The sequence below is a fragment of the Uloborus diversus genome, chromosome 5 (assembly GCF_026930045.1).
Source record: "Uloborus diversus isolate 005 chromosome 5, Udiv.v.3.1, whole genome shotgun sequence".
Lineage (NCBI taxonomy): Eukaryota > Metazoa > Arthropoda > Arachnida > Araneae > Uloboridae > Uloborus > Uloborus diversus.
In genome coordinates this window covers 174,608,659-174,629,106 of record NC_072735.1, presented here as the reverse complement: position 1 = coordinate 174,629,106, position 20,448 = coordinate 174,608,659, and the positions used below count along the sequence as shown (strand labels likewise).

At 35.8% G+C, this 20,448-nt stretch overlaps 1 protein-coding gene across 1 annotated transcript in view; it reads left to right on the top strand.

Moving 5' to 3' along the window:
- The window catches only part of LOC129221902 (transforming growth factor-beta-induced protein ig-h3-like), a 72,652-nt gene that overhangs the window by 46,440 nt on the left and 5,764 nt on the right, over positions 1-20,448 (top strand). Inside the window, exons 5-11 of the mRNA XM_054856277.1 lie at positions 1,706-1,885; positions 2,331-2,634; positions 3,778-3,987; positions 4,110-4,299; positions 6,306-6,432; positions 8,613-8,749; positions 19,946-20,111. Of these exons, the coding sequence (XP_054712252.1) occupies positions 1,706-1,885; positions 2,331-2,634; positions 3,778-3,987; positions 4,110-4,299; positions 6,306-6,432; positions 8,613-8,749; positions 19,946-20,111 (1,314 nt within the window). The remainder of the gene's footprint in view (positions 1-1,705; positions 1,886-2,330; positions 2,635-3,777; positions 3,988-4,109; positions 4,300-6,305; positions 6,433-8,612; positions 8,750-19,945; positions 20,112-20,448) is intronic.

Below are 20,448 nucleotides of genomic sequence, written 5' to 3'. Positions count from 1 at the left end.
AAAAACCTACTTGCTGGAATTTTCTAACAGGGCCTGAACTCTTTTTACGAACAGGAATTCAGCTAATATATGGAAAGTGGAAACCGTAACTATTCTAAGTAAGGAAAAAGCGTAAAATACATATTATATTTTGAATGTAAATAGAGCTTGGTTATGATAAGAGAGCTTCCGATGAGTGAAAGATAAACCGTTTCCAGTTGTTTCAAACAGCAGAAAGGAATGCCAGCTTTCTTCGCGAACTCACTTCAACTCAGGCATACATGAGCGTGTCTAAGTTACCGTCCATTATTGATGTCACATTTTTTTCTCAAAAAACTCGACCCGCCTTCTTCCTTGTGATACGGTTTTAATTATCCCTCCCCCCCCCCCCCTTCCTTGTCATATGCTACGATGTTTTTCATAATCGTGTTATAGAAAATGCGTATATCACACTTCTTGTACGACTTTCCTCCTCCTGGTCAAAAACTTACAATTTTACTAACCAAGCCCCCCCCCCCTCCTTCAAATATGACATCATTTATGTACGGCCCGTTAGGTCAAGCATTTTGTAATGGGAGACTTACTATTGTTATCGAAAACCCCCACAGGTATTTTACAATTTTGCCTCAACGTGGAGAAACTACTGGTTGTTTTTGCTGCATTGACGCTACGTTTGCAGGCAGAGAAATAACGTTTACAAAATGCATTTTATTTTACTGAAAATTACCATAGAAAAGGCTTGGCGAGAAAACTGGTTGCCAAATCGCGACTCTGAGAAATGAACTGGAATTTTTCAAGCTCCTTGTTGGCGTAAAAGTGAAACAGTTCAGGAGACTTGATGAAATTTGATATGAGACGATTTGGTTGTGTGGCGCATTGCGATTGCACTGATTCCTTTTGAGTTATTTAGTTCGAAGTTATTGTTAGTAAACGTTAAGTTATTGCGCAAATTCATTTTGTTTCAAGTCTGCTATAGCATGAAATAAAAAGATTAACTCCACTTTTCACATTTACATTGAACAATCCTTTGTCCTGATGTCATATTCGACCGTAGAATTGCTCCTATCTCTTCCGAATTTGGATGGCTTTTCCCTAAATCTCTAACAAAGTAAAATATTACCTGAACATTGAAATTCCCGAAAAAACGAAATTTTTCAGTAATTAGAATTTCGAGAAAATTTCCTATATTAAAAGATTCACGATCGCAAAAACGAAACCTTTTTCTGACACGAGTATCAAAATTTTTATGCTCGATCATTTTTTAAACGTGTTTATTTCATTTTCATTATTTTTAAAGTTTTTTTTTTCAAAACAAGCATTAAAAAGTTCCCAATTTTCTCTGAACTTTCCAAATTTTTACCAACTGCAAAGAATGTTTGTTATGACTTGTTAAAAAAAACAAACTTATGCTAAGGTATTTTTTTTTTTTTTTTTAACCCCTAGAAGTTATATTTTTTATCACCAAAAAGTAATAGCAATAATATAATCTTAAATTCCGACTCTCACATCCTGCTGAATTTATGAATCCTGCATTTTGGGTCCTGTACAGGCGTAATTTAAGAAATTTCTATTTGTGTTTTAAAATTCCTTTTTTGCAGTTAAATGTATTCATGCAATGTCTCCCGAATTTTACCCACAGTGTCCCTAATTTTACCCTTGCAATTTTGTCATATTTGACGAAAGTTTGCCTTATTTCGTTCTTTTTGAGTTTTCTGTCTCTTTCCAGCGACTCACTTCAGCCGATCAGGAGTCTCTGCGCGTGAGTCTCCTGGAGCGGCAGTCGCCTTTCCTGCTGCACCACGCAGTCGCGGGCAGGAAACTACACTCCAGGGACTTCAAAGGCGAGCAGGAAGTGGAGACTATGGATGGACAGAACAAGCTGCGAATCAACAAGTACAATCACGGGGTAGGTGAACTTTTCTTTTGGTTTCCTTTCATAATCCTATTATTATTTCGTAAAAATTATTGATGTTCGAAAATTACACCCAAACCTGTTTTTATACGGTCTTTTAATTTTTTTGTGCGTTATATTAAAATTTCAATCAGATTGAGATTCAATCGACGAACTTATTTTTAAAACAAATGCGAGGTAGTATCTTCAAGTGACGACAAAGGCACTCCGATGGGAAGTCACTGTGACCTCCCAAAAATTTCCTTCTTCGGGAAATTTTGTCCGACTACTCGGCAAAAATTATCATCACTTGGATTATTTTGATTTCTTTAAATATTACAATTTTGTAAGTTTTGGGGTTATTGTCTATGTGAGACTGTTTTTATACGGTCCCTATTCACCGCATAAAAACAGGTTTGGGTGTATTTACTCTTTCATTGTTTCCTGAACATTCTTCCAGATGACCACAGTGAACTGCGCGCCCATGATCCGCAAAGATCAGCAAGCCACCAATGGCATCGTCCACCTGATCGATCAGGTACTCGTCCCGCCGACCGCGGCACCGGGTCGACAGACCATCCCAGAGGTGCTCTTCAGCGACGGGAGATTTCGGGAGTTGTCCCGGATCATGCTGCAGTCCAACTACGTCAACGATCTGCGGAGGGGAGGTCCCTACACCCTCCTGGCACCCACTGACGAGGCCTTCCAGAGCATCAGTGCCCACGAACTCAGCAGGATGACGAGTGACCCGGACGCCAGAATGGGTAAGTGACGTCACGCATTTTTTGTAACAATTGGCTTTTGAAAAGCAGCGTGCCGTTTGGCAAGGGAGGTTGTAAGGCAGAGGTGCCCAGCGCAAGGACGCAGCCCCTAAATATCGCACCCCCCCCCCCCAAAGCAACAGCCCCCCAAAAAAGTGAAAAATACCCCTCAAAACACCCCATAAAATTTCAATGGTGCAGTCTGCACCATGACCCCCCCCCCTAGGGGGCACCCCTGTGTAGGGCGAAGTGACACAGGAAGGAAGGGGAGTCAAATGTGTTGAAAGCAAGTGGGACATCATTTATGGACAGCCCCTAAACGAAATCCAACTTATTGGGCATTAAAAAAAATCTCTTCCTAAAATTTTTTATTTTTGTAAAATCGTCGCACGACAAACAGAACTTTAATTAGCAAATGCAATTTTTCACACATGCTATGTAATCACCATCGATTACATAGAAAAGCTAATATCCGGCTTATAGGCGGAAATGGACGTATCTATTAGTTGATAGGAGTGTTAGTTGGTTTGTTACAGATGTGCACTTTTGTCTTTCTAGTATTTAGCTCCAGTTTTGTGAAATTGAAGATTTTGCTCACGGCAATATTTTTTTAATCTAAAGTATATTCGATCTAAATTCTCATTACAAAAATTAATTGATTTATTTAATCATAACCTAGTTTTTGAGCTTACCATTTTGCTTTTACATCCCCGAACGAAATGAAAACATTTTATTTTCTTTTTGTTGTTCCATAGTAACTGTTTTTGTTTCTCCTCATTTTATTTTAGAGAATGCAATAAATGAATAAGGCCACACTAGTGTGACATTATAAAACGCGTGTATCAATATCCCATCGTTATTATCCCTTCTTCCCTCCCTGATTCATTCAGATGGAATCGCCTTTACTTGGCCGACGGCCAAATTACATACAAACCGTGGTCAAACAGTATAGATGTATCTCAAATTGCTATTGTTTAAAATTAAAAAAAAAAATTAAATAAATTGATTGGTAGAAATAGAAGTCTTTGCAAGTAGTCAGTTTGTGGAGTTCGGTGTGCTGAAAAGGTATAAACTAGTTTCAGTGACACACAAACAAAGAATACTGATGAAACGTCCTCTTCTAATTTTCCACTTTTCTTCATCCAGCTCTGATGAAGAACCACATTCTGCCCCACACCGTGTGCATCCCCGCTGTCATCGACACCCATAAAATGAAGACTGTGGATGGCCAACGCCTACAGCTGTCTTGCAACCAATCCGGGGTATACGTGGACGACGCCAAGGTGTCCTCCGAGCAGCTGGTCACGCAAAACGGAGTCATCAGCATCATCTCCAAGGTCCTGGTACCGGATAGAGGTAAGATCGGGGGATTGGTTCTTTAGTGGCTTTACAATGAAATAAGGTTCTACTGTATTTACATTTTTCTTTATTCATGGACAAATTTTCATTCCGACTCTTTTTTCTTTCAATGTATTCAGCTCGCAGTGTCATGTCCCTGCTGGAACGACGCCCAGAACAGGTGTCCACCTTCTCGCGCCTCCTGAAGAAGTCAGGAGTGGAGTCATACCTGGAGAAGCCCAACATAACTGTGACAGTGTTCGCGCCTTCCAACTACGCTTTTAATCAGATGTCGGAGGAGGAATTCTCCAGGCTCGATGATGATCACAGGTGAGAAGAGTTTCTCACAAATTTTTCTACTGATGATGCGAGCATAATTTTCACATTAATCCGTATATCGACTCACTAGACAGTTTAATAACGCTTTCAACAGCCGGAGTGTAAAATCAAAACATTTGTATAATTATACATTATTAAATTTAATAGAACTCGGTCGGAAGAAATCGAAGATTTAAAAACTGACTTAAAAAGCGGGCAAAAGTGTATTTGATAGATATTTTAAATGTAATACAGAACTGAAAATGTGATATTGATCTCGATATCCCAAAATCAAGACCTTTCAGTCATTAGCATTCGTTAACGCGTGATAACGGCGGTCTAGGAAGATTGGGCGCCGAGCATTTTGGGCACCGGGAACATTGGGCGCCAAGAACTTTGAGCGCCAAGCATTTTGGGCGCCGAGCACATTGGGCCCAATGTTTTAGGCATCCAATATGCTCGGCACCCAATGCTCCCGGCGCCCAAAGTTCCCGTCACCCAAAGTGCTCGGCGTCCAATGTTCCCGGCGCCCAATGTTCCAATCGACGGCGCCCAATCTTCGCGTTTCGTGCAAACGGAGTACTGGGGTTGTACATTTTTCAAGCTTTACTAATGTAAAGAAAACCCTCGTAAAGTATAATTTTGAAAATTATGCTTCTGTGGTTCGATAAAATTAAAATTTAAAGGAAAGAACAAACTTCCGTGAGACATGGACCTGTAGACTTATTTAAAGTTACAAAATCTACACGTTAGGCGTTTGATGATCTTCTAAACGTCGTAAATCCGAAGATTCAAAGATATGCTTATACTTTGCTATATTTGAGAAATTGTTCTTGATCGAGACAGTGGAATAGAGGCGAAACATAAAAGAATTGGATTACAATAAGGTTTATAACTCAAAAGATTAAAAATCAAGAAACACCTTCTATAGCTCTAATTTCTTCCAGCAATATTAAGATTTGAAGCTTCGAACTACAACAGTTAAGTAATTGATCAACGTGTTTACTTTCCTCCACTTCAATCAAGATGTGAAAACACGAAATATTTTATCATTTTTAGAAACTACACATTTGTTAAAGTATGCATTCTTAAAATTCCCTATCACACTCGGACAGGTGAAAGTATTGTAGAACTGATCAGTGAATCTGTAGAAATTCATTTAAAGTATTAGACGCAAAAGATGGATTAATCTGAAACACTTGAAACTCGCAAAGATCAATGCCAAAACTGAGTCGTAACATCAAGTTCAAACTTTGATCAAAACGTAGAAACTTGTTTAAAATAATCTAGCTATTGTGAATGTAAGTTACAAACGTAAACAGGATTTATATATTTGTGAATGTAACTACAAATATATAAATCCTGTAAGTAACTACTTTTCTTGAGAATATCAGGGTGGAACACAAGCAACCACCTAATTGTGGTGGGTTTTGGGTTCTCATTGTCCAAAATGGCTCACATCTCAGAAGATCACTATGTTGAACAGGTCAACACTCAGCTTAGATCTTAATATGATTAAGAACATCTAGAAATCCTCTTACGTGACTTTTACAGGTATGAGAGGCAGTATTCAGTGAAAGAGCTCGAATGAACGGTTAAGAAAAATTAGGAAAATTCGTTCTTGAAACCTTCCATTACCTCGCGTTATCAATTGAAAATATCACATTTCATCTCGTCAGGGGCAATTTGAAACACCACAGATTATTGTTGTGCTTTGTGAAATGTAAATCTTTTGTTTTTATAAGCCTAAATTTTTGCGACAACAAAAAACTTGATTTTCAAATAATTTAATAACTAATTTTTAATGAATCGTCTCTGAATTCGACATATGAACTAGTAACATTGTCGTTTAGATACATGCAAAATTTTGGAGCAAACTGGTGTTTATGTTTCATTTTATTAAAACATTTATCTTGCGCTTAAACTTGTGCGCCGCACTGTAGCAACGTATCATTTATCTAATAGATAACGTGAATTTCCGGATCAAAATTTTAAAACAAGTTTGTCAACTTTTCCAGAAAACTAGAAGAACTGATGAAACACCACGTGGTTGTGGGGAGAGTAAAGACTGAAAGTATCTCGGATGACCAAAAAGTGGAGTCTGTCGACGAGGCTAACTCTTTGCGACTGAAAGTGTACAGAAAAGTAAGGAATTTTATTTATCATTGTACCGGACATTGCTCCAAGCGAAGTTTTACTACATACCGAGAATTCCGAGCGTAACCTCCCCCCGCTTTTTTTCGACGATGTGTTAGTGCGATTGAATGCTTGTTATGCATTGTTACTTTGAAGTTTTAAGAGTCATAAACAGCGGTACAACACCATCCATGTCGTAACCCAGCTAAATTCTGCGCCATGTTCTCGCAGATTTTTTGTGGAGTTAAATAATGCAGTCGGGGGGGGGGGGGTCGAAACTATTTCCAGAACTGTTCGTTTCAGCACATAATGGCAATCCTAATAAGGTAGTTTACATGCATATGAGGGTTTTTATTACGAGAAAAATCCAACTAAAAGGCGATTTCTTGCTTCGCTACTGGCGGCACATAAAGGATTCGGAGATGTTGTTCCGCAAAACATCTGTGAAAATATTGCGCAGAACTCGGCTGTGTTACGACATGGATGGTGTTCTGCACATGTTTATAACTCTTAAGACTTTAAGGTAACTGTGTATAACCAACCATTAACCGCAACTGACATAACGTTGAAAAGAAGAGGGGGGGGATACACCCATTTTCGGACTGCTGTGTATGCAAGATAAGTTATGACATTTTTCTTTCCGATTGAATCACTAACTTAATTTATTTCAAGCAGAAAACGAAGTTCCAAACTCAACATTGATGGATCTTCAATTTGTTTCAATTGCAGTAGAACCTAGGTTATTCGGTTTCTTTTTATCCGGATCAAATTTGTGGAGTTAAAAAAATATTGTGTTGTTCACTTAGAAAATTTTAATAGCAGTGACGGAACTATAACTACGTCAAATATTCGGTTTATTTTTGATTAAATGCACAACTCTGCATAGGACATACAATAAATTATAGTATGTCTTATTATATCATTAAAAATAATATAGTTTAAACCTTAAAAACCCACCTGTAGAATACGGCCCTGCCTTTACATCGTCTTCTAATCTGCTAAACGTATTTACTTTTGTGACACCCAGGTGCTAGGTTTAATGTAATTCTCAACTGTATACTATCATTTAGTTTGAGCTAAGTCACAAATTAGAGACTAATTTTCCAGCCAATCCTTTTCTATAATATCTTTCACTACTTCAAATAAAATAATTTTGTAAAAGTTGTTTTTCTGCTGAAGTACTCTCAGTGCAGGAGAAACAACATCAATCGTGTTATGAGCCTTAGTCTGTAACGATCCATAGAACCACATGAATAGTGTAAGGTATTTTACAAACAATATGCGTGCTTGGAGCATCTGTCCAACACCACTGCAGACTGCAGCTGAATTATAAATGATATTGTTCTAGAGAAACAATCCTATGTATTTTTTTTTTTTTTTACAAAGTAGCTATTTCAGTAACAAAAGACAAGTCTGCTTATTTAAGGATTTCCTTTACTCATTACCCAACCCGGATTTTGGATCATTGGGATGGTCTTTGGCAGGGACGGATCCATAATTTTTTGAAAGGGGGTCAAGTTTCAATGGTCAGCGTGTTAAACTGTATAAAAAATCAGTTAAGCAGAGCCCCCCCCCCTCCTCAATTGGCTTGACATACCCTCTCATATGCTACGACCCCCCCCCCCCCACCAAATGAGATCAAATTCCTTCTAATTACCCCCTCTCCTTCATTTTTCAATGGTGTATTCTGTGCCATGGATCATATTTCTTTAGGCATACAGACTGGACACGTTATCGTATTAAATAGTTGGATACAATCACATAAACATTTTATAACACACAAAACGTTGTGGTTTGAAGTGGAAGAGTACACTGACTGAAAACTTTAAGCTTATTAGAGTCGATTGTTCTTTTGAAAATGAACAAAAACTCATAATAGCAGTAAGCGAGTAAACAAACTTAGTCATATCCTTTGGATTATGACGTACTGGGAAGAAAAACCTTACAGAACGAAGCAAAAAAAAGGTTAACATCAATTCAAGATATTATTTTTTCGGATAAAAAATTTTAAGTTTGAATAATAATCATTGTAAAATTCTTCTCACATGGGCGGGGTTAGCTGACCCTTTGACCCTCCCCTTAATCCGCCCTTGGTCTTTGGTCCGAGTTGGTCTGGATAAACGAGGTTGACTGTATCTCTTTTTAAAATTGACTTGCTCTCTAATAATCGGCACTTTTATTTCTTTTAGGAGGTAGGCGTAGAGTCTGCCATCATCGAAGATTCTGACATCGAGGGTCAAAACGGGGTGTTGCACGTTATCGATCGCGTTCTCACACCCCCTAGTCACAGTATTATGGAATTGCTGCAGAGCAACGAAGAATACAGGTAACAGCATACATTTATTAGCCAACATCTATGAGAAGATATTTTCAACACGGTGCATTCTCAACACTTGAAATTTTATCGCTCCCTCTAGTCGTCCTAAGTTAAATCAGTGTTACATAAGGTTTAAAAACAATTATCGCGAGTTAACTCAATCACGCACTATTTTTAGAAACAATTTTCCAAAGTTTACTTGTTCACACACAATTTTCAGAAATAATTATCCCAAGTAAACTCTTTCATACAAAGTTGTATAATCAACTATCCCAGGTTACATCGCTCATACTAGTCGCACAAATAATTATACTCAATCAACTCGATCACACATAATATTCAGATATTACTATCCCAAGTTAACTCCTTCATACAAAAGTTGAATGAACAATTCGAGTAACATCCTTCACACACAACTGGCCTAAATAATTTTGCTGATCAACGCGTTCACACTTTCTTACTATAAAGCCTTACAAAAACGCAATATTGAAAAAAAAAAAAAAAGTAAGCGCCGCTTAATGTGATTACGGTAAATTTTATCATTCGCTTAATGTTATCAGAATCGCTAAGTCCCGGAACATTTGTATATTAACCCTAGTTTAAAAGTTGGTAATCAGTGCCTTTGTTTATTGTTATCACTTTTTCATAAACTTTCGATTTTTTTCCCCTTTTTGTTCCTCAATCAAAAGAAATACAAAGGCAAACCCTAACAGTAGCTTCCAGAAAAAACAAGTTTCCTTCTTACCGGTAAAGCAGATTTTCTTTTTAACCGAATTCAAAAAAGTAGGTTATGATTTCGTATTGCGGCTTTTTATGTATGTTTTCGAATTATTCCAACACTACTGGACCGATTTGACAAAAAAAAAATCTTTTTTTTTTTTTTTTTTTTTTGAAAGGGTATACTTCCCACAAGGTCCCATTGTAATTTGGTCTGGATCTGATACGGGGTCGCGGAGAAATCCAAGAAACATTAAATTTCATACGTCACGATCACGTGGTTTTGCTGTGATCGGTGTATTTTCACACCTAAGGTTTTGGCTTTCTCTCGAACGATATTTAATTCTCGCGGCACATGGATTATTAATTTTCGCAATGCTGCGCCGCATGGTAATTTTTTATTATAGGTGTTACTAATGTATTTATTACTGCGTAGCAAAGCAGTAAATTAAATGTATTTTGCTACTTTAATAGTTGAATCAATTACCTTAATATTTTATTTTCTAATAAATAACTTTATTTAGGCACTAAAATATAAAGTTCTTTATTTAATATTCCACTTTTTAAATATATTAAGTGTTCAACTGAGGGGGAACTGAATACATAACACCCCTCCCCCCCGATTTAATTTATATTGTTTAATAATATACATTATAACTGTGTATGATTTCTGAAGTTTGACCAATATTCTAGATTTACTATTTCACGATGTCGCCAGTTCAATTTGAAATTAGGGTTATATTAATTAGCAGGCTTCAATAAAAGGAGGAGGTTCCGAACTCGTCCGATTTGTTTTTCCTTTGTACAATGTTCCATAAATACTCGAAGACACCTGTACCCAGGGGCTTGCACAGGGAGGGGGGAAGGGACACCTGTTGGCCCGGACTCGAGCCTGAAGGAGGCCCAATATTTTTATAACTAAGGGTGAAATATAGGGGTAAACAATATGGAGAGGGGCTCGGAAAAGTCATTTGTGATGGGCTCCAAATCTTCTGTGCACGCCCCTGCCTGTACCGATAAGGAAAATTCTTGTTTTTGTTTGAAACGGTATACTTCCTCGGCAGTCTAATGGATAATCAAGTTCAGGTTTGATGAAATTGAAGAAACTCTTCAAATATCATACTCACATTTAAATCGATTTGTACTTTATTAACTTTGTATATCGTCTCACTTAGTGCACTGGTTTTTTATGCTTTTTTTTTTTGTCAAGTGGTGGTTTTGTTTAGGGGTGGTCTAACTTAGGATCCAAATCTTTGATTTACCCTATTTGTTCTTTAGGGAAAAGTTAAGGGTAAAACAATAAATTTCATGCAATTTCCCTCGTAAACGATCAAATATAAAACCCATAGTGAAAATTTTGAATTAAGGATTCTCTGAAGCAAACATAAAATTCATTCTATTGGAATTTTTAATCTTCATCTATAGTGGGGCCATGTGAAGAAAGATACGACTTTTATCACGAGTTACATGACACTAATTGCGAAACATAAATTACAATTTACAATATTACAATTCAAAAATTTACAATTTTACAAATTTAAACTTAAAGCAATTTCTGGGTTTTTTTTTTTTTTTTTTTAGTGTCTCGTGCATTTCCTTTCGGAAAGCAAACTTTGACAAAGTTGAACAAATGAAGAAGACAATTTTTTTTGTACATAGTTACGCATTTGAAAAAGCCTTTTTTCACAGTCGTCGGAAGTCTCCGAGACGCTCGCCGTGTTATTTACACCACTAAAAATTTAAAAATACAAACTACTACCTATAATAAACTACTACCTAACGTAACTGAGTAGGTTTAAAGTTTTAGAGACTAATTTCGCGTATAGTTAAATTAGTGTTTAATTCAAGATTCGGTGGGTTGTCAGTTACGTTATGTAGTTGTTTACAGGAGGCCCCGACTTCCAAAGGTTATTAAAAATTAAGAGATCGTATACAATTAGTTAGGTATTTAAAAGAATTCATCGTATAGTAAATTAAATATGTGTTTATTTGATAATTCGGTGTTTAGTTTAGTTGATTTTTGTACTGGAATTGTAAAATAAATTTCATTTCTATGTTTGGGTAGGAAATAGAATGTAAGTGTATTCAGTTATTTTTTGCTTTTTAGTTCCTGGATATTTTTTGAAGGCGTTTTTTTTTTTTTTATTTTATTTAAAAATAGTTAATTTCCTGCTCAATTGCACTAAAAACTTCACTTTTAAACGATCAAACATTTTAGCCATGGAGAAAAAGCGCAATAATTTAACTGTCAAGAAAAAATTGACATTTTAAAACGCATTGACAATTTGACCGTGATGAATCAAAGATGCTGTAGAATAAGTAAACATTTCTCAGTCATTACTTAGTAAGTTACTAAAAAATTGGTGATGAGATTGAAAACAAAATGAAAATTTAAACAACAAGCGAAACCGTGCTAGAGAAAATGGTGAAGTTGAATCTACTTTGAAATTTGATTGACTTGATTTATGAATGTCAGGGAAAGGATTGGTTAATGCGGCAAAAATCAGATTTTACTCTTAAAAGGGAAAAAAAGACTTTCCCTTCCCCTAAAAAAAGACTGTAGCATCGGACGGACGGTTAAGTCGATGGAATAAAAAGAACTATTAGATTCTGCTAATTTAGAGTAATTTATGATTTATATCTGCATTTAGTTGAGTAATTGTAATTTTCATTTGCAGTTGTAAAAATAAATGCTTCTTGATTGAAAAAAATCATCATTTTGTGTGTCCTGGATTCTTTTCGGTTATTGTTATCAAACTGTGTTTGTCCCAAAGTGATCACATTAAGCGGCGCCTGCTGTAATAATAATAAATTAGCAGTAATCAAGCCATAATAGTAAAACATGTTTTTGGATGCATAAAATATTTTTCTCGGATCCCCGTTACCAAAACACGAGGTTTTAACGTCGAACAAAATTTTGAGAGAAGTTCCCTAATTTAGCGAGTTTCGGTGAGTAATGAAATGCATATTTCACGCGCTTTGCAGATGAATATCCTGTCGCATGCAAACTGTGAAACCTCGTGGTACCTTCAATTTCTTTACTGATCTTTAAATTTGCCACTTTTCTTAAAATTTAAGACCTTTAGACCTTTTATCTCGATACGGGGGCACGAGGGCAAATCGTTTTTGCGTCAAAAACTTCTCAATATGCACTTTTGATGCTACCAATTTGAACTTTTTTCATTATAAAACTATTCGATTGTTTCACTCGTTAGAAATGATCATCATGAGGTTCTTCGGCCTATATGAAGAAGTTGACTCAAAATAATTCGATGAAATCAGGCTCTAAAAAAAAAAAAAAAAGAGAAAAGGAGCAGCACCAAACGCTGACACGAATTTTTGATAAATACTGCTGTGGTTAGGTAAAGTGCAGTATCTGTAAATTTTTCATTTTTTGTCACGTATTGTAATTTAGCTTTTAAGCTTACTTATTTGGTTTCCGCTGAAAATAAAGCACGAAAAAAACTTCAATTTCCAACTTTTCTCTATTGCTAGTAAGCAATCCAAAACGCATTTCTTCAAATATCTTAAAGACTCATTTCTGCAGATACTGCGCTTTACCTTCCCACGGCAGAAGAAAACCATAAAGTGCACAATGAGCCGTACACTGGGGTACCAACCTCAGACACCTTAACTGCAGAACTCCTCACTTTTATAACTAATTTACTAATTAAATATGGGATCCTTATGTGCAGTGTCAGAACAACTGAATTTACATTAATTGGTAAGCATGTATTAATCAAACGATTACTTTACTTTTCCGTTTCGAAACAACTATCCAGAAAGAAACATTTAGTTTATTTCATCCATCGTTTAGAAAATTAGTAGTTCCAAATCAAAAATACAACAGTTAGCAAAAATGAATAATGTATTGAATCTTTTCATTCAAGCACAGGATACAGAGCGAGCACTGTGGTACTAACCTTAGACACCTAAATTACAGAACGTTTCGATTTTACAACTAATTTACTAATTAAAAAAGAGATTTAGATGCAGTGACAGAACAATTGCCTTTACATTAAGTGTCGTATAAAGTATGCATTTATCAGACGGTTACTTAACTAGTTTTTGAAATTCGTCAAAACAATCAGGGTTGTCCGGTTTGGAAACAACCACCCCAGACGATACATAACTAAATTTATTTTATTCATTGTCGAGAAAATTGGGAAGTTCCAAATTAAAAATGCAACAATTAACTAAATTGAATTATGTTTTGAGTTTTCTCATTCAAGGCACAATTTTCACAGCAAACAATCTCACATAAATCTTTAAATATACAACAGCAAGTAAAATATGTTTGTGGAAATGAAAAAAAAAAAGTTCTAAGATAAGTCTAAAATAAAATAAACCCCAACTAAACCACTAATACGAATTATGAATACGAGAGAATAAGTTAAAGTACAGATAACTTTGTTTTGGTTAAGGTTTATAGTTTATGTTCAAGTTTGTTTCGATTTAGACTCCACTTATTCAGAACTAAAAATACATCATATAGCAATATGTCAAATGTAGGAAAACGAATGGATTTAATTTCTGTGTCCATTTTATAAATTTCACTCATTTATTTCTATTTCTACCCGCATATCGGATTACAAAATAGCAACACCACTCATGTTGATTCAGTTACACATAAGTGTTAGAACAAATCATCAACAACTACCTTGTATGGTTAGATTCATATGTTTTGACTCATTCCAAGAGAGCTTAAACTGTATTTTCGATTCAATTTTTACTTTATTGAACGTTCATGTTTTTTTTAAAAATAAATATCTATTTTCAGGAATCTGTAAAAGTCCCTTTTTGAGTCCTAAAAGCGAGTTTTAGGAGCCTTCATATAACTCGCTTTCACTAAAAATGACACTTCAAAAAAAAAAAAAACTCCGGTCGGAAAAACGAAGCTATCGCAAAAATTGCGATCGGGTAAAAACAGACCTTTTATAGAAGAAACAGCATGAAGTAATTTAACATTCTTCAGTTGCATAAAAGAAATTCACTAAAATTCCAAAAGTCTCGAACTAGTTCACGATTCATTCATCATTTATTTTGCACCATAAAAAATGATTCAGAAAAATTGCAACAAAAACTGAAGAAAATATTCTTAAATTTATCCTGCAATTTTGTTCTGAAAACGTATAGTTAATATTTTTTCGAAACAAAATAACAAAAAGATTGAAAGTTATGAGATTATAAATGGAGCAAAACATAAAGAAAATTAATTGATTTATAACAGATGGTTCTAATTTATAATACATATCCTCTTTTTTATTGTTTATTACTGCTGCTTTAGTAAGTAAAACTTGTTACATACTTCATACCTATACTAGGAAGGGCCGCCACCTGCTCGCCGACCCCCGCAGTCATTCTAAAGCAGAAAATACAGTTTTAATTAAAATTTTGAGATACGTAACAGGCGGTATACAGCTTACTTCAAACAGGTTTTACTATACTGTCTATATTTCTTCTTAACTCAATTTTTAATTTAAATTTTATTGGCTGCTATAGAATTAACCTAAAACTGCAGTTTTTGAGTGTTGTAATCGTGAAATCAAATACTTATTTTATTTCATGCTCTTTAGTGCGACCAAACTTATAGAAATAGTCTTTTTTTTTAAGAATTCAAAAACATTCTTTGTATTTCATTTTTAAAGTTTTTTTCGTTTTGAAATTCATTTCAGATGAAGCTTTTTAAAATCTAAATCAAATTTACCCGTTACCTATCCTTACCTCTATACAGTAGACCCTCGTTTTACGCGGGTTTATTTTACGCGGTTTCGATTATACGCAGTTTATGATTTGACACCTTTATTTTATTTTAAGCGGATGAGTTTCAGTTTTACGCGGATGCGGCAATGCAAACAGATAAAATTTTCCGCTTTTTCAAATTTCAAACTCCTAAAGATTGCAGATTACGCGTAATCAAACGGCATTTTGACGTGCTAATAATCAAGCTTGGGCCGCTGGAGACATTTTTTGCAATTGGTTCCAGAGCTCTTTCCAGAAGTAAAGTTATTAAACTCACACAGTTCCGAACTCACTGGAAGAAGAGCTTTTAGGAGTGACAAAGGAAGCTAAAACCAACGAGGCTACCGACGTCGGTGCCAAAACCAAAAACGTTCACATTGAAAAGTTTGAGCTAATCCTAGACAATAGAAATGATCTTTCTGATTTGTTGGTGAAGGAAAATTCTATCATGGAAATGACGCCAGTGATCACGGATGCGTTAATGCTCTGCAAAGAATTACAGAGAAAAATTCTTAATGACTGCCAAAAGATTATCATAGCCAGCTCCTCTTTATAAACAGAACACGAATTAGTGTATGTTTTCTTTATGCATGGTTGTGCATAAAAGTCGATATAAGTACACATTAAACGTATTATTCAATTAGTCATCACTAGAATGAAGTGTTTTGTTATCTATGGAACCTAACCCCTATTTCAACACTACTATAAGGTTTCAATTTAAGCGGCATTTCCGTGGAACGCAACCCCCGCGTAAAACAAAGGTATACTGTATATTAAAAAAAAGCAACATCAAAGAAATTGCGAAAGGAAGTGTATGGCGAAATACCCTATAGTACCTACAGCCTTGAAAATTTGTACAAAATTACTTCGAGTCCCGGTTATTTGCACCTGGGGTTTATGTCGAATTAGTTTTTTTTTTTTTTTTTGTAATTTTTTAAGCTGAAATTTCACGTAATTGTCTACTAAAGGGATGAAAGATTTCCCTTGACATTCGATGTCGTTTGAAAGAGATTTTGTTTCTGCATCAAAATAAAACTTGTTCTGATTTTCTCAATTAATTAAAACAGCAGATATAAGGGTTTCTTTTTTAGTGAAAAGTCGTAAGCTCAACTCAATTGAAGCCCGGAGCTAAAGAGCAAAATATACCACTGGAGACCACGAATTTGAAAGCGACTTTTCAAACATACAAAACGTTATAATTACTATTATATGTTTAACTTTATAATTACTATTATTTTTAATTGTTTTTGGTAACGATTTAAAAGCGGAAGTAAAAGGCGGACATTAAAACAGAGAAAGTAAGTTAAGAAGGAATAGCCAATACAAACCACCTATCTACATGCGCAAAGGCACCTTGCTGAAGAAGAAAGTTAAAAAATAATCTTTTAAAAGCACGGAAACCAACTTAAAACAACATACGCCAAAACATTTATACAGTAATTTTTGACAATGACAAATTCAGTTTTAAATCGGTCGATTGTTTTTAGATGTGTTACAACAAAGGATTGCGCACTTTTCAGGAATCATCTTAAAACTCAACCCATAGTATTCACTTAGAAATTAATTGCTTGCATCACCGTTATATAGTAATCTTAAAACCTAGAATTATCCATCTAAAAAAGTTTGGATTATCCAAAAAGCATAGCGAAGGTATAAAACATCAAAATATTATGGATTGAATTCAGTTTATTATTTACCCGATGCTTTTTCAAAAAGTAAAAAAAAAAAAGTACTGGCTCCGATGTTTACATGTCCCATGAACACCCGAGGCATATTTTTAATGAAACCCGAGTTAAATTCAACACAGATATTACGACATATGAACCAAGAAATAAAATCTACTTACAGAAACGACGGGCGATGACATTACGACGAAAATTAATGTTCAAATGAAGGACGTATCATAAATTACGCTGCGACAAAATCTAAAACGGCTTTTAAGAGACAAAAAGCATAGTTTTGACATAATATGTTTCAAAGATCATGTAATCCGAACTGAATTTATCAAAAACCCTTAGATTTTACTCCCTCTACGAATAGTGCAATAAAATCAACTTACAGGAAGCAATGATGACACATCGAAGAAATTTGCCTTCCTGGAGCATATCATGCAACATTGTAGGAATGTTGCCACTCAGTCTAGAATGATTAAAACAAATAACACGTTCGAGTTTATCCACATTACTACATTACAGTACATTAAGCGTCGATTACAATTTAATGGGCACTTTTGAGAATACAAGGTGTATTAGTGACGAAACGCACCGAATTAACAATGGTAGTCATTCAAAGAGAAAATTTTATTCTCATAACAAATTCGTTTTAATTTAATTTTTGCTTCAAGTTTGATGTTAAAAAAAAAGAATTTGGTGTTTTTCAGACATAAATTTTTCAAATTATTGGTTCGACCAATTCATGGAATTGTCCAGTAGAAACAGAACACGTTTATTTTATTTATTTACACAGAAGCCAATGCTCTGTACATACACTCGTACACAAAGGACCGTAGCCTCCGGAAGATTTCAAAAACAAAGAGAAGAAGATATTCCCATGACACCGGTGGGAATCGAACCCACAACCTCCAACATGCGAAGCTAAGCTTCTACCACACAACAAAGGAGGCCACAAACAAATCCCTAACATTCATTTTTAAAAGAAGTAATCGGTCTTCAATGACCTGATTTTTGCCCTGAAAATTTTGTGCTTAAAAGCTCGTTGCAGCCTACAACAGAAGATGACAGAGGTGCGTTTAAGAACTGAGCCTGTCAAACCCACTAACGGTCGCATTCACCAACTAATTCGAACTGCTATTCGAAGCTTTCTTCAACCAATAACAGCCTTATTCACCATCCGACTCAAACCACACTCGAGCCAAAGAATGAGGCTAGGCTCAAGAACAATTCAATCTGCAGTTTGGGTGTTAGACGGAGGTTCGAACCAGCAAGCGAATGATTCAGTAGAAGGCTTCATTTTAGTCCGGTCATCAACCCGGACGGACTGTCTAAATGTCTGGTAACCTCATTCAGGAGCGTCCCGATCGGAGGGCACTGTGAACTCCCAAAAATTCCCTCACTCGACAAAATTTGCGATGCTTCTGGAAATTTGGATATAACATTGCAACAAAGACTCCCCCCCCCTTTTTCTAACGTCGTAAAATTGTTTTTCAATGATGCCTAATATTCCTTCTCATTTGATGCTATGCATGTATGGCATGTGATGCTGGTATTTTATCATATGCTAAAATTCGAAATTCCATTCGGCAAATTGAGAATTCCCCCCCCCCCCATTAAAATTTTAGTTCGGGCCTCATTTAAGAAGCTCAGCTTACTCTAGGCAATATTCTAGTTCAGCAGTACGTATTTATTGTCGCTGATAGCGTACACATGACGATTATTTTACGTGCACCGCATCATAAAACAAATTAAAGAAAATGTGCGTTTCTGTGATCATATCCCACATTGACAGATTAATCCCCATTCCTCACGTCGATCGTCTTGTCTGTGTTTACCGTTGTATGACGGTGAAAAAGTTATTTCAGTTTTAAAAAATATATATATATGAGACAACTTACACATAGCATAAGTATTAGCTACACAAAGGTAGGAGTGACACCTCACATTGACAGAAGCACAAAGCGAAATAAAGCCCATAGTTTTTCCTTTCGTCCCAAATCTTAGAAAACAAAACTTCCCATATAATTCGGTTGCGCGATAAGATGAAGCTTGAGCTTGAGACTGTATACTTCTTGGGAAGTTCACTAAAAGGGAGAAGGGCTTTTGGTCCTGAGATGAGATGATCATCGTGTATGAAAACGTTTCGTTTTTTGCGATCGCGATCGTTTTACTGTAGAGATTTTTCTCGAAATTATAATCGCTGAAAAATCCCCTTTGGCGGGAATCTCGCTAATTTGAAGAAAATTCAGAAGAAATCTCCTTCACGCAGTGAAGGAGAAGGGATTGCCCGTACGAATCGAGAGAGTTGTTGGTTGCTATGCAACCTCCCTCCCCCCTCAAAGAGGGTCAATATATGATGACCTCTTTGATTCATTAGACCCCATAATGAATTTCTTAGCTTGTTAACACAAATTTCAATCAACTGTACCAGGGTTTCCCAAACTTTTCCATTCCGCGGCACACTTTGCAGAACTGTAATTTTTTCACTTTGTTTTTTTTCTTACATATTATATTGTTACCATGGGCACTTTGCGGCAGCCCCCTATGTTTCCCGCGGCACCCAGTTTGGGAGCCCCTGTACCCATTATGGTTAAAACATTAAAAAAAAAAAAAACCTTTGTGCTTGAAATGTAAAAATACGAAATAACAACGTATAATTACACAAAAATTGCAGACTACTGGACACACGTGTTTCGAAGTAACAAGGAATCCCTTTTATCATTGCAAAATAAGTGAGCTTTCATGCTAATGAATGAAAGGACATCCGACAAAAGCAAAGGGCCATCCACGGAAACGGTCATTTTGCCCCCCTCCCATATATGTCATTAAAAACAATACTTTAAAATACTAATGAACAAATTTTTTCTGCTTAACAAATTAAGAACTTATGCGTGATATCTTTAGCAAAGAATTTCGTCCTTATTCTTTAAAATCATTACTTTTAATTGAAATATATGAGGCGTTACGTGCGGGATAAGCGGTTGGCTTTTTTGCGGAATGGTTCCAAAGCTCTTTTGTCGGATGGATACTTTATTTCTTATTTTTATCATTATGATTGTTTATTTTAACACAGCATGATGGCGGATGCGATTCACAACGTGCAAGAGTTCGAGCCTCATTTCCTGAGTTCAAGGAGTAACAAGTCCTTCACCATTTTCCTCCCGACGAACGAGGCTTTCGAAAAATTGGGAGAAGAAAATTTTCACCATATCATGAAGAATAAGAGGAGACTCAAAAAGGTACGTCAACATCAATATGCTTAGTGAATTAATACGAATACAAATACAAAAAGTGACGACCAGCAACAGGCTCTGGGCCCAGCTAGACTGGTCCTAGTCAATTTACAATACCCAGTGAAGATCAATGGCCCTCTTAAAACTATTTACTCTCTTGCTCATTACCACCTCTTCCGGTAAACTGTTCCAAGGTTCCACTACCCTGCTATAATAATAATTTTTCCTAATAACCATGTTAGCCTGAGATTTAAATAGCTTAAAACAATGACCCTTGTCCTGTTTTCAGCGCTTAACTTCAGCCCCGTAACATCTTTCATTTTAATAAATTTAAACAACTGAA